The sequence below is a fragment of the Phodopus roborovskii genome, unplaced genomic scaffold, assembly GCF_943737965.1.
Source record: "Phodopus roborovskii unplaced genomic scaffold, PHOROB, whole genome shotgun sequence".
NCBI classification, from domain to species: Eukaryota; Metazoa; Chordata; class Mammalia; order Rodentia; family Cricetidae; genus Phodopus; species Phodopus roborovskii.
The window spans coordinates 11225890-11239623 of NW_026126515.1; the positions used below are offsets into that span (position 1 = coordinate 11225890).

The window sequence follows — 13734 nt, forward strand, 5'->3', positions numbered from 1 at the left end:
CCTCCTATTCATTGTAAATGATTTGCTTAAGTACCACAAAGGTGACAAAACCAATGCTCATACCTACCTCTCCGACTCTAAAATAGATATAAAAGCGATCATCACCATCATCATTGAATGCTTCAAACACAAGATTCAAAATTGTTTTTAAAAGCCAATCAAGAAAGAAATTAAATGTAATCATGGGTCATTTGAAAAATAGAATGTCATGAATATTACTTCATATCCTTCAGGACATAGCTCTGAAAAAGACCTTTTAATGATTTACTTAATAGATAAAAAATCAAAACTCCATTCTAAAAAAAGGATTAGCTCTCATGTCCAGTGAAACTTTCAATGGTGTTAATACTTGTGGCAACATTTAGATCACAGGTGTCCTCACTAAATACTTCCACTCTCTTCTAAGAAGGTGGACTGACGATCATATCCAGACCCAAGTCAAACCTACCCTTATGCCTAGGTTTTGCTTCTTCATTGATTTCAAAGATAGCCAAATACCTTATTTCCTTCAGCATTTCTGTTCTAATATGAATTTAAATGACATGGCTGTTCATGGATGACACAGGACAGAAACGGAAAGGGAGCTGGAGGAATACAAGGAGAGAGAAGAGGAAAAAGAAGAGGAAGGGAAGAAGTGGGGGTGAGGATTCCCTTGGGCAAGAACTTCATCCGGGTTCTTAGACGCCATACTCCTAGATGAAGGTACCACGTGCGTAATGTATCAAGTACAAGAACACAGTGAGCATGGAGAATTCAAAGTCAGTGAGGACACACCAGGTAACAAGGCTTTCACGGTCCTCACAGAAGCCTGGAGTGCAGAAGTTAGAACTTTCAGTGCTCCTAATTCATAAGATAGGCAATGCCACCCCAAAACCTCACGCTCATCTAAACGTTAACCCATTTCAAATAAAATGGAGAGAAAGATGTCTATAAATGAGCCAAAAAAGGAAGATCTAAGAGTTCCTGGGTTCTCCACTTGGGGTTCTCAGATAACACTCTGAGCTATTACTTGTGTGAGTGTGTGTTTCCACATGTATGTGGAGGTCATAGGACAACATCAAGTGTATTTCCTCAGAAGCTGCCCACATTTTACTTTTAGCTTAGTATTTACTTATTGACACAGAATCTCTCACTTGTCAGGAATTTACCAAGAAAGTTAGCTGACTGGATCTTCCATCTCTGCCTGCCCAGTAGTGGGGCACACCACCAACATAGCCAGCTTTGAGGTGCATTCTATGACATTCTTCTGAAAATGCTTTCCTTAATCAAGTGTACTTTTGCATTGTGAGGTTTACATAGCCACATAAAGGAAAAGCTAGACGTCTGAGAAACTGAACCATGGAGGCTGGTACTTGAGGAAAGGAGAGGAAAACAAAATCAGCCACCACCAGCAAGCCAGAGTATATATTTCAGTAAGTAATGGGAAATTACCTCTGTATCATTTAAACGTTTCTCCCAGTATCAAACTGAAGAAGAGATGTTTCCTTCTATATATCTCAAAGCCACAAGTAAACAGGACTGTGATACTGCAACACACACTGTACTGGGCCTTAGGAAGAACAACTCACAATGTAGCTGCAGATGAATGTCACAAAGAGAGGAGCCAGGCAATGCAAAGCTCCAGGGAGGAATCTTGGTGATTACAAACTGCATTGCAACCATCTATCTGTCGAACGTTTACTTCCATCTTCTGTGATTCTGTGAAAAGCCCATAGTATTCTCTTCCTGCCATTTTACCCTTCCCTGCTATCTCTTCCTACACTTGCCAACTTTATACAGTTAAGGGAGAATGATGGGCAGAGCAGGGTCAGAAAGGGCAGGGAGTAGGGGGAAAGACGGGAGAGAGAAAGCAAGAGACAGATAGAAAGAAAGAAAGAAGAAAAGGAGTGTCTTTGTTAAAGTTTTTAAGTGGGAAATGACAGGATGAGTGTAGTTTTTCTTTGCGTGGGTCTTGAGGAGGTGAGGGGGTGCTGTTCATCTGTTCAGTCTACAGAAACTTACCAAGAACTTGCTATGGCAAGGCCTGTGCTCAGCAATGGATACTTAGAAAATGAAATGCATGAGAGTTATAACACAGACATGGTAGGATTAAGAGGGTAGTCAATTTCAGTTCTGATGCCAAACACAAAAAGATTCACAGGTGCAACAAATATTTATTCTGTTCTCTTATCTATTTCCCCCTTGGTATGGAAGAAATACAGACACAGTAAGCTGCATGATGCTGTGTTCTTTTGAAGGGTTTTACTTAAAGTCTTTGACAACTTAATACGTTTTTGTCTTTATCTGTGATGTAAATATTGGTATGCCCTGTGGCCCAGCCCAGGCTTTCATTTTTTCTTATTTTCCATATTCCTTTGGCTGTTAGGTCACCCAAATGCTATGGACAGTAGTGTCAGTGACATCCAATTCTTCATTACCACTCCAAGCCCTTCTGAGCTGTAGACGGGATCACCACACAGGCACACCCCACCCCTGGGCACTCAACATACCAATAACTAAAATAATCAGTTTCTGACACTCGCTAGTGAACACATTTTTCTCTTTCCTTCCTCCCTCACTTCCTTCTTTCCTTTCTCCCCTCCCTCCCTCCCTTCTTCACCTTCCAATCATAACATACTGTAAGGAGATCATACCCCTCTTCATCCTGGCTACTGCACCTAATGCAAGGTACCACCCATCCCTTGGCAAGAGTCTCACAACACCTAGCTGGACCTAGTGACCTCTTGGCATTCAATCTTAACCCACCCCCAGGTATTTTCAACTTTATAATCAGATACATTCAAGACACAAATTCCATCATAGTGCTTTTATGTTCTAACCCCTTCGTGGGTTTTACATGCATCAAATGTATATAAATGTACAAGGTGGTTGAACCGGTGTTTACTCTACACCCGTCTGCCTCTCCTCTTTTACACATAACTTCCCATCACAATGAACTACAATGCAGTTCCATAAACCTTCTGTCACAGCTTCACAGTGCCTAAACTTTTCTCAGGTTCCCAAACGTGCCTAGGTAAGTCGTACTGCTGATTTAAACACTGGCTTTAGGAAGCCCACTCAGATCATCACCTCATGACAGCTCAACCCGCCTGCTCTCAATATATGTATTCCCCATCATTTTCATCAGCCCTAATTGCAACAAATAAGGACTAGTTTGTTAAAACACATTTACTCTAACAGCATTTTTCAATATTTCATTGTAAGCACCCCTATAATGGTTTTCCATGAATTCTGATACTGAAGGCAATAATATATCCACAATACAGACACATGGCTTCTTTAATTACCTAGCGCCCAGAAGTGCCATGAACAATAATATTAACATTCATCCAATATTTGTCCAATGAGTCTTTATAGAAACTGATTAGATTTAAGGATAAAGAAAGCACACACAACCTCTTAAGAAAATAATGTTACATGTAAGTATAAGATCACACATATGTATAAGATAATAGTAAGTTTTTATTCTGGGGCTGTTCTATTCTAAATTAAAATACTTTGGGGAGATAGGTCTATGAAGTGATATCACTGGTAAGAAGATGGGCACAGCCAAGTTAATGGAGTTGCCCCACCCAGGTAACCCAAGCTCTTGACTTCCATCCTTTACTGCCAACAGCTTTGAGCAAGCATTGCTTGCCATAGATATACTGGGTTAAAAACTCAACTTACTTCTTTAAGTGACGTCTCTGGGTTCTCACCTATGTACTGATGAACAGAAACTTAGGAGCACAAAACTATCTCCCATGGCCTTTGCCTCTATTCTTTAATGGTTAAGACTTCTCCTTGATATATGTGCCTATGAACTCTCGTCATTCTCAGATGGCATCTCCCTGTATCTAAATGATATTAGCCACCAGGGAAAGTGGAATCCTGTTGTAGAACATCATTTCCTACAATGTATATCTGTAAATACCATGGAGAGGTTTGTTTGTTTGTTTGTTTGTTTACTTACTTATTTATTGCACTGGTGAACATTTTGGTAAAAACAGTACCAATAATCAATAAACATTTGAGAAACAACACAGAATACTGCACTTTAAGAGGTAACTGACTCCAACATTTATATTATGAGAGTCATAAATCATCTGTGCTACCATTTTAAAGGGCTGGATAGATCCAATTGAAATGCTTACACATGCTCTTCTGGCACCAGTGGTAATTGTAACATAGTGCATTCTATAATACTAGAGAGCTGAGTAGAGTGGGTTTATCCTTGATATTCTTCCTAGCCTCATACTTGTTTGCTTTTTACATCTTAATTTAGTGGGAAAATGTAATTTTAAAAAACCTTAATCTATATAAAACTATACATAGCTAATATGTGTCACCCTTACTACATGTCCAGAACTAATCTAACTGAGCATTTTCCATTCAATTATACAGTAATCTCTTAGTGGATACATCATCAAATGAAGAAAATCCAACCAACACCCATTCCCCTTGCTTGCTGTGGTTACCCTGACCCATTCTTCATTTACCAGAAGCAAACATATTCACCCCTAAAGCACTCACACTAGCTCATTAACTTATCCTCCAGTCTTGCTTTACTGCTCAAGGCCCACAGAGGTCTCTAAATGCCCCCAAGTATTTACAGTGCTTAATCACCAACATGACATTAAGTGAACTGCTCCTGTCATGTGAGGAGGAGTGATTATGTCTGTTCAAATGAAGGCAGACAGGTGGGTTCCCCATTTTGTAAGTTAGCCCTGTGGAAAAGCAGGGAGGGACTTCTTTTAGATGTGGGTCAGACCGCGGTTGCTTAGACCATGGAACTCTCAATTAGAATTCTAACAGAACCTTTCATACAAAATTTTCCACTCTGAGAAATGTGCATGCCCCCATGGTAAGTGGAGAGTCTATTCAAGATAAATTCCGCTTTCCATCAGTGTGTTAGCACTCCTAGTTAACCACTGGTAGATGGTATTCATTCCATAAAAATTAGCTTGACTTTGACTTGAAAATACATATTCTATAAGTTCATGGTCATCTGCCAGCTCTGTTTTTTGGAAGCATGTTGTTTTCATCCCTGAATGCCAAGGTTTCCATTATAACACACCAAGGCATGCAAGTAGCCCAGGGGTTGAGCCGGCTGCCTCTTTAGAATGGTAAGTACAGTCAAAGCCAACTAAGGGAAGCAAATTCAGACTTCAATTTTAATGTTCCCGTGTGGTCCTTGCCATCATATGTGCTGGAGCAGTCTGAATGTGGGAGTAAGGACAGATAACAGATCAAAAGCACAAATCTCGGCATCGCAGTGATATGCGCCCTCTCTGAGAACTGACTTTACCTGGAGTGTCTCCATTTCTTCATCTTTTCTTTGAGTCTCTTCTAGCAGACCTACAATAAGATAATGAACAGCCATGAAAATTCAATGTAAAACTGGATTGCTTCTTAGATCAAATAAGAGAAACAGTGTGACAGCAATGACAAACTCTGTGAGCACTCTTGATCCTGTCAACCCGAAGCCAGATGAGAAGTCCTGGGAGTCCTCGGCTCTACAGGGGATGGAAGAATCATACCAACTCAATTAGAAACCAAAATAACACACCAATACCCGAAGCATTTGATTCAATGATAGAACAAACGAATAACACAAACTTCCTTTTTTAAAAAAGAAAAATTAGGCACAAGCCATTTTCTCTCAAGTCCTTGAGCCAAGTCCTGCCCCCAAAGTCAATTTTTATAACCAGATTAAAACACTCTGAAATGATGAGTGCTATTAATGGAAGCAGAACACCATAAAAACTGTAAGATTACATTATTATTAATTATCATTTTATACTGAGAAAGTGAGGTATGCTACAGGTATATCTGACCAGGAGCTTGGCACAGTCTTCAAGAAATGAATGGGAGAAGGGAAAACATTCAACTGAAGAGATCAATGCACCTTATTGCATGAATACAGCCACAGTTTCCCTGGAACATTAATTTATGCACTTGTTATAAAGGAAAATATATTTGGCAAGCAGAACTTTCTGCCTCCAGCTATACCACTGTGTGCTACAATCTTAGTGGATTTCACAAACGTACAGAAAGCTGGGCTGAGTCAGAACTGGGATAGAACTGGCAAGAATCACCTTTAGCAATGCACATTACATACAGCATTGGCAACACACTGTGACTGGTTTACCTTACCAAAGGCCATGCTGCATAAAAGTAAAATACAACTGAAAGAGATCCAGCACACATATCAGAGAGGCAGACACAGACATTTTCGAAGGTGCTAAACGAGATGCAGCAGGAAGAAGTAAAACAAAGGAAATAAAGCAATGCTGGTGCATGTCATATCCAGCAGGTGTTGCCCTGAAACTGGAGGGGAACAGGTAGGTGATAACGGATGGTAATGACCCTTTGAGACTGTGCACAAGGATGGCTATGGAGGTAGAAGGCAATTGTCATAAGATGCAGGGTTGCACTGGAGACTCATGGGCCATTTCTTCAATAGTCTTTAAAGGAACCAACTTTGACTCCAAAAGCATCCCCTAATTAAAAGTGAATCAATGACAAGGCAGCACAGTGCTGTTTGGGGAGATTTTGAAATAGATTTTCATTGACATTTTGGTTTCTTAGCAACAGGGTATAGGAACAAACTTGACTGGCCCGTGTCCTCAGCTGTCTTGGCCCCTCCTACTTTGCTGTTGCAGTGGGATCTATTTCCTGCATCTAGACTAGCCCTTTGACCTGATCCCATGGGAAATCATCTGTCACAGGTTTTTGCACACTTGTACTTTTCACGTGGACCTGTTATTACCATGTGAACCAGCCCCAGACAGCCTGCTAATGACAAGAGATGGATGACCCAGGACACTTCCTATGTGAGCTAGCCCGAAGGCTGCTCCAGCAGGCAGCTAGCAAATGTCCAGAAGCAGAGCTGCCCAGTTGATGTGAAGGTGACTTCAGATGACTCAGGCTGATATCCAAAGCACTCAGCTGAGCTAGTCCAACTCAAAGAATCATGGACTTCCCTATCCTTCTAACAACTGCTTCTCTACTTTTGAAAGTTAACTCAGAACCCCCAAATTGCATTGTTCAGACACCTTGAACAGGAATGAAGAGTAGGATTATCAACCTGTGTTGGAAAAATCTAGCTCCTGACCATGGCTGAGAAGCAATACTCTAATGCCATCAGGAGGAAGCTAGGAGAATACAAGACTACCAAGTGGGCAAAGGAACACAACACGATCCCCACTGGTGTGTCTAGGGCCCACATCATAACGAGCAAGCTCAGAACAAATGTCTGGAATGAGAAGCTGGAGGGCTGCTTTGCTCCCTTGCTCAGCACTGGCAGGCTCACATTCTCCTTTCTTGATTATTATAACCAACTGCTATAGAAGCTGCTGAGACTGAACAGTGTCTATCAACATTACTTAATGAAAAGAAAATGGGGAAAAGGGCAGCAGACTGAGTGCTTTCCTTGGATTGACAGCAGTTGTTAAATTAGCTGATGCTAACTCATTCTGATATATAGTGTTTGGAGGAGAAATCTTTCCTGGAAAAAAGCCGGAGAGCATAGATGTGTTCTTATGGCACAGTTAGGCCACACATAATGACGACAGTCTTGGTAAGATGTTTTGAACCACTTCCTTTGCAGTCGTTACAACCAATCACTTGGCTATTTAAGGAAATCTGGCACTGTCTTATTTACCTTTTATCTAGCTTCGTTAAACAGCATGACCAAAATACCTAACTAGTAACTTGATTCTTCTTAAAAATACTGGAGATCAAGCTTAGAAATAATGATCTTATCCTTTAACCTTTTAGTATAAAATGATGAGGAATGTTCTTCTGTGTATGTGTCAAGATGTAGGACTGAACAGTCAAGATGTAGGACTCAAAGGACTAAGAGGTCCAGACACTTTCTCCAGTAAGATAAGACCACGTGGAAATATTTAGATTGATAGAAATGGGTTAATATATAAGACAGAGCTAGGTTATATCCTAGAAATAAAAGGAGAACATGACGGCTCCTAAGGGACTGAGGTTTTTATTATAGACACAAAGGAAAACACAGGCAGAGGCATCTAGAAGTGTCCCAAGTGAACATGACCAGCTGAGTGAACCGGGACTCGTGTGAAGACAAGGAGGGGAGAGCCAGGGAAAAGAAGGCCAGGAGAGAGGCAGGAGACCAAGAGAGAAGCACTATGGATTAATTGTAAAAGGACCCTGTAAAGGGAATGCTGGAATGGGGTAGATCATACTTGTTACAAACTACAACTCAACATTAATACCAGCGGTGTATTCTTTGGGAATCCCCACAGACAGCATGTATCCATGTGTTTATGCTGACTTTGAAAATGGAGGCAGTCTTGACATGAGTCAAAGCCTGAAGCTAGAAAAGGCAAGAAAACAGATTCTCCTCAAGGCCCTAGATGAAGGAGTGCAACCTTGACCTTAGTCCATGCCAACCAATTCTGGCCTCCAGATCAGTCATATAATAAACTGGTGTTGTTTATTAGTAGGAAACCCATACAATTAAGAAGTTTTAATAAGTGGTGTATTCTACTGAGAACACATTCAAGGGCATGCATGACCAACAATCCTGGGAGCAGGCAATCAGCATGTAACCTCTATGGTACACAGGCGACTTCAAGGAGATGCAATGAAGTGCTTGGAAAGACACCTGTAGCAACAGTTCAAATATGGCCCTTCAAGGCAAATTTTTAAATATTACATCTGTCATAATTGGTGACTCCAAAGAAGATTCCTATCTTTAGGTCCTCCAAAAGTTCTTAATAATGTTTTTAAAAATTATCTCTAGTGCTATGCCTATGCTGGGGTATAATTATATAGATGAAGGTATACAATTTAGACATTCCTATAAAAGGCAAACTCTGATGTGATCATGAAGATGCAGGGTGGTGTAAAATATGCCAACAAAAGAAACTGCTTCTCAGCACTATGTCTCCAGCACCTGCTCAAATGCCTGCCTCACAATCAACCTGGAATTCACATGTATTTTTTTTTAATAATGAAGACATTCATAAGAATCTGAGTCATAACTGTCAGATGTTGTATGCTATTATCTAAAACAATGGAGGCACATTTACATTCACTGAATATTTTACCTGCATTAATTTTTCTGGATTGATATAAAAAATTCACATAGTTTAAGCATTTCATAATTTCCTCTTACATACAGAAAGCAGTGAGGCTTCAGAAATATAAATGAAACGTAAAGAACAATGAAAGAAGATATGTGATTAACAGCTAATAGGACAAAGAATAACCAATTGCAGAACAGTTCTGTGTGACACCAATACAGGAATAAGGCAAAGACAAGAATCCAAACAGAATCAGAAACTTGCCATCAGATAGCAATCATGTGCTCACACACTGGAAAATACCCAAATTTTGATAAAACACATAAACTTCAGATTGAAGAATCCATGGGAATGCTAAACAGAACAAACCTAAGGCAATCCACACTGAGACATGTAGTAGTAAACATTCCTGGAAACCAAAGATAATACATCTTGAAAGCCACAAGAAGAAAACATTTAACTCTAAGGAGAAGATAATCAGAAAAACATTAGATTGTGCCTATAAGAAATCACTGAATTCATAAAGAAGCATCTTATTTTTTAATGTAAAAAGAAAATGGCTAGCAGCCTAGAATCTTCTATTTAGGTAATGATTTTAGGAATGAAGGTGAAGTTAAGGCTTGTTTCCAGAGAAAGATTAAATTAGTATGTGTCCAGGAGCCTAAAGGAAGCTCTCCAAAAGAAAGGAAAGGTATTGAGAAGGAATCTGAGTTGATGGCAAAGCAAGACAGAAGCAACAATTTGAGTTCCAGAACCTAATGAGACAGCTCTGTTGGTAAAATGCTTACTGTGTGAGCATGTGAGCATCTTAGACCTATATTAAAAAGCCAGGCACAAGCCGGGCAGTGGTGGCACACACTTTTGATCCCAGCACTGGGGAGGCAGAGGCAGGTAGATCTCTGTGAGTTCAAGGCCAGCCTGATCTACAAGAGCTAGTTCCAGGACAATCTCCAAAGCAATACAGAGAAACCCTGTCTCAGGAAAACAAACAAACAAACAAACAAACAAAACCAAAAAAAGCCAGGCACAGTGACAGACACTTGTTACTCCAGTGCTGGGGAAGCAGAGGCAGGCAGATTCCCTGGCCAGAGTGACAACCTCTGGCCTGCATACGTACATGCACAAAACAGCATATGCACCCCCACTCCCCACATATAGCAAACACATACACACAATCAGTAAAGGAAGGAAATACCTCAAATATTATAAAAGTAAAAATACAATATGCCAAATTTCATGATTTCGGTGAACTTCTTAAGGAAGTTTGATGCCAATAATAATTGTGAAGTTGACAGGTTATAAACTCACCTAAGAGACAAGCCTCTGGGCATAGCAGGGATAGGTTATCAAGCTAGGTTAGTTAGCCTCTAGCATGCTTGGGGGCAATTTTCTTGGTAAGGTTAAGTCGTAGGTGAAGAATCACCCTAAAAATGTGTGGCATCATTCCCTTGGCTTGGTTCTGGACTGCATAAAAAGAAAAACACAAGAGAGCACAAAACATTCAGAGTTCATTGCTTCTTGACAACAGATGAACGGTGACCTGTTCCCTCAAGCTCCTGCCACTGCGATTCTCTGTTGTGATGGTTTATAACCTGGAACTAGGAGCCAAAGACAAACCCTTACACCCTAAAGTGGCTTTTGTCAGGGTGTTTTGGCATAAGAAGAAACTAAGAAAGGGTATTCTCAGTTTATTTTCCATCATGGGAGGACTCACTTCTACTATTTCTCCATGAGGCCCTTCATGTGCCCTGGCTTTGGAGTATGGCTCAGAAAACTAGGCAGAGGCTTTTGTGGCCAGCAGCATATCTTAAAGCTACAACTGTGCATCAAAGAATAAGAGGGAAACAAAAGCGGTACTTACATATAGGTTATTTCACTTGGTTATATGAAAAAGCCAGAGAGGCAAACCCACAGACAAAAATGTGTATTAGGAATTAACAAGAAGGAGGGTGGGTGGGGGAGAGAATGGAAGTGTATCCTTACAGCTGTGGGACCCTATTTAGGATTATGTCTGGAAATAGAAGTAATGGTTGTAATAACATACAAATATATATCATTAAATTAGATTGCTGTTTTATGTGAGTCTTCCTTTTGAAAACACAATCATGGGTCTACCATCCCCTGTAAGAATGAAATCCAGGACATGAATGAGCATTGGTGTCAAAATCACCAATCCTCTTTCCATTACTCTGAATAATGTCCAAAAAATAAGTCATAAAGATGATATTATTATATCAATCTGTCTGTCTATCTAATCTATCTGTAATATTATGTCTAAATATACATATATAATTTAAAATATAAAATTTAAAATATAAAATATTTCCATATTGGCTGGCAATTCTCCTTCCAAGAGCCAATGATCATCCAACAAAAACCCCAAGACCAAGCATGAGAAGCCTTCTTTTGAACTGCTGGTTAGAGTTGTCTAAGAGACTCCCAAAATCGTACAGACTATTTCTATTACTCTTGGTTGTCCCCAGAGGTGGAAGCTAAGTCCTTGTTGCTGAAGACAGCATGAAATTCAGACACAGAACCCAGAACACCTTGATCTGGGTATTATTTGAAAGCCTCCTCCCTGAGGACTAGCTTTCTTGGTACAAGAAGGCATCATGAAAGTTTCCAAAGGAAGAAAGTAGCCAAGAGTCCTACCAACCTGTGATGCCTATGAACCACAAAAACAATCAGCCTGGCACAATGACCTTAAGGATGCATTAGTGGCATACATACTTTGGTGGTAACCAACAGCTCTCTAATTGGAACTAAGCCTGCCAGGAACTAGAAATCTAATCACCCACTCAGGGTTAATGTATATAACCCCTACTATATGCATTATTAAATATTAGTCCTTATACTCAGAAAGGTCGAAGAGCCAAGGGATCAGGGAGTTTGCCATGGGATTGTGTATCCTAGGAATGTGAAAAGCTACACCCAGAGAGTCTCACCATATAACTGCCTAAACATGAGCTGTACAAGGACACCACCAAGAGTCCTACCAACCTGTGATGTGAACCACAAAAACAATCAGCCTGGCACAACGACCTTAAGGATGCATTAGTGGCATACATACTTTGGTGGTAACCAACAGCTCTCTAATTGGACTTAAGCCTGCCAGGAACTAGAATCTAATCACCCACTCAGGGTAAATGTATATAATCCCTATATGCATTATAAATATTACACTCAGAAATGTTGAAGAGCCAAGGGATCAGGGAGTTTGCCATGGGATTGTGTATCCTAGGAATGTGAAAAGCTACACCCAGAGAGTCTCACCATATAACTGCCTAAACATGAGCTGAACAAGGACAACAACAATAGATACGCTAAAACGGATGGGAGAAAGCACAGGAGATCTCAGTCATGCAGAAAGAACTAGAGGCAACCAGGGAATGCTAATGACAGGAGAAACAGCCTTCTCCTGGGAAGAGTACATCAGCTGAGGGTCTGACACCAAAATGTCAGCTATGAAAACACACATATAGGTAACATACAGATGGAGCAGACTATATGTATGTGTTTAGGAATAAGGTAGATGGCACAGAAGTTTTGCAATATAAAGATTCCCAGATCCAGATAAAAAGCTGCATGTGGCATACATCATACATGTACATATGCATGATACAACAAATAATGAAAAAAGGAGGCCATGCATTTGAAAAAACATGGAAGTGTATATGTAGGATTTAGTCAAATAAAAGGGAGGGTGTAAATGATGTAATTATAATCTCAAAAAATAAAGTAAATACTTTAAAGAAACTAATGCAAAAAATTAAAGGATTGTTTTAATATTGAAATGAGATGTGGACACACACCTTTCAACTAATAATAATTAACTATGTCACACCAATTTGTAGATATGATGATAATTATTATGATCCATTACATACTAAAATGTATGAAAGACTACTGAACTCAAACATCAGAACAGAAAGTATGATATCAATATATATTATCAATGAGATAAAAACAACCCACATTTTCACAGACACCCCATTCATTCCTGAAATTGAGACATTACAACATATACCCTTTCTGTCCTTAGACCTTATTAACTAAAAATTAAGTCCTTGTTGCTGAGTTGAGTACATGGAGAACAAGCTGAGAAAGTTGTAAAACAATGTCCTTTAAATAAATGCCAAAAGACAAGATGAGGAAAATCTGAATGTTTCTGAAAATACATCAGGACTATAACGATGATACTGGGTAAAGTGTTTACTTTGCAAGCATGAAGTAAGTAGACATGAGTTCTGACTCCCAGGCTCTGCATAAAAGAAAAAAAAAATATTGGGCGTGGCATTGTGTGCCTGTAACCCAGGGCTTAAAGGTGAGGGACAGGAAGACAGGAGAGTCCCTGGTACTTGTGCATCAGCCAGCAGTGCAACTGAAATGCCAAGATCCATTGTCAACCTCCCATTTCCACACATATACACAAGATAATTCTCAGAGAAGCAGTGGGCCCCTCGGGTCCTACACCTTCATTGTACTTCTAAAGTGTGCACTCACTCTACTTCCAAATATTCTGGAAAATTCCCAACTAGCTTAGGAATCCTGTAACCTGAACACAGCAGCAGCATAATCCCTGTTCCCACTCCAGTCTCACTAATCCCTCACCTGAACTTTCTAGGGCTATGAATCTTAAGCAGAATTTCTTTTCTAAAAAATTTAGAAACAATCTTATTTTACATATCAGTCC

The 13734-nt window shown here is 39.9% G+C and overlaps 1 protein-coding gene across 3 annotated transcripts in view; it reads right to left on the reverse strand.

The window, feature by feature from the left end:
* Positions 1-13734, reverse strand: part of Cep128 (centrosomal protein 128) — a 319467-nt gene that overhangs the window by 79095 nt on the left and 226638 nt on the right. For all 3 annotated transcript variants that reach the window (XM_051196144.1, XM_051196145.1, XM_051196146.1), the window contains one exon: positions 5288-5337. In XM_051196144.1, coding sequence (XP_051052101.1) covers positions 5288-5337 — 50 coding nt within the window. The remainder of the gene's footprint in view (positions 1-5287; positions 5338-13734) is intronic.